Source organism: Tupaia chinensis, unplaced genomic scaffold, assembly GCF_000334495.1.
Source record: "Tupaia chinensis unplaced genomic scaffold, TupChi_1.0 Scaffold148210_1, whole genome shotgun sequence".
NCBI lineage: Eukaryota > Metazoa > Chordata > Mammalia > Scandentia > Tupaiidae > Tupaia > Tupaia belangeri.
The window spans coordinates 1,672,724-1,673,203 of NW_006208060.1; the positions used below are offsets into that span (position 1 = coordinate 1,672,724).

Genomic DNA, 480 nt, shown 5'->3' on the forward strand with positions numbered 1-480 from the left:
TCCCTACTGGGGGTTCCCCCACAAAACAAGCCGGAAAGCAGGGGCGTCAAGTGCTAGTTCGCAGAACCTTCCCCGCGGCCTCAGCGCCCGCTACGCGCGTGATGCTCTTGCGCATGCGCCCCGCCCCGCCCACGCCCCCTCGGCCGGCGGGAAAAGGAGGCGGGGGCGGTTAGTGCGCAAGCGCGTGCACGGAGCGCGGCCAGGTCGGGAACTCGACTCCACGCGGGGCTTAGCGCGCAGGCGCGAACTGCCCTCCTCACACGGAGTCGGCTAGCCCAGTGCGCACGCGCAGGAGTTTCTGGCAGAAAGCAGGCGAGCCCGGGCCGGCGCGGGGCCTTGTGGGAGGGCTTAAGGAAGTAAAATGGCGGACCTGGCGAACGAAGGTAGGGGAGGCGCCGTCGGGGGCCAGCTGGCGGCCGGGGGACGGGGAGCGGGAGGCCCAGGGGGCTCCGACCCGAGGGCTGGGGGCCGCGGCGCGCG

General features: G+C 72.5%; 1 protein-coding gene across 5 annotated transcripts in view; it reads left to right on the plus strand.

The window, feature by feature from the left end:
- The first annotated feature begins 284 nt into the window (after positions 1 to 284).
- The window catches only part of RANBP3 (RAN binding protein 3), a 55,023-nt gene continuing 54,827 nt past the window's right edge, over positions 285 to 480 (plus strand). For 3 of the 5 annotated variants that reach the window (XM_014584927.2, XM_014584928.2, XM_006170259.3), the window contains exon 1: positions 287 to 383. In XM_014584927.2, coding sequence (XP_014440413.1) covers positions 362 to 383 — 22 coding nt within the window. In that variant the 5' untranslated portion in view covers positions 287 to 361. Of the gene's footprint in view, positions 384 to 480 lie in introns of all 5 variants that reach the window. The other 2 variants (XM_014584929.2, XM_014584930.2) reach the window with 1 other exon arrangement.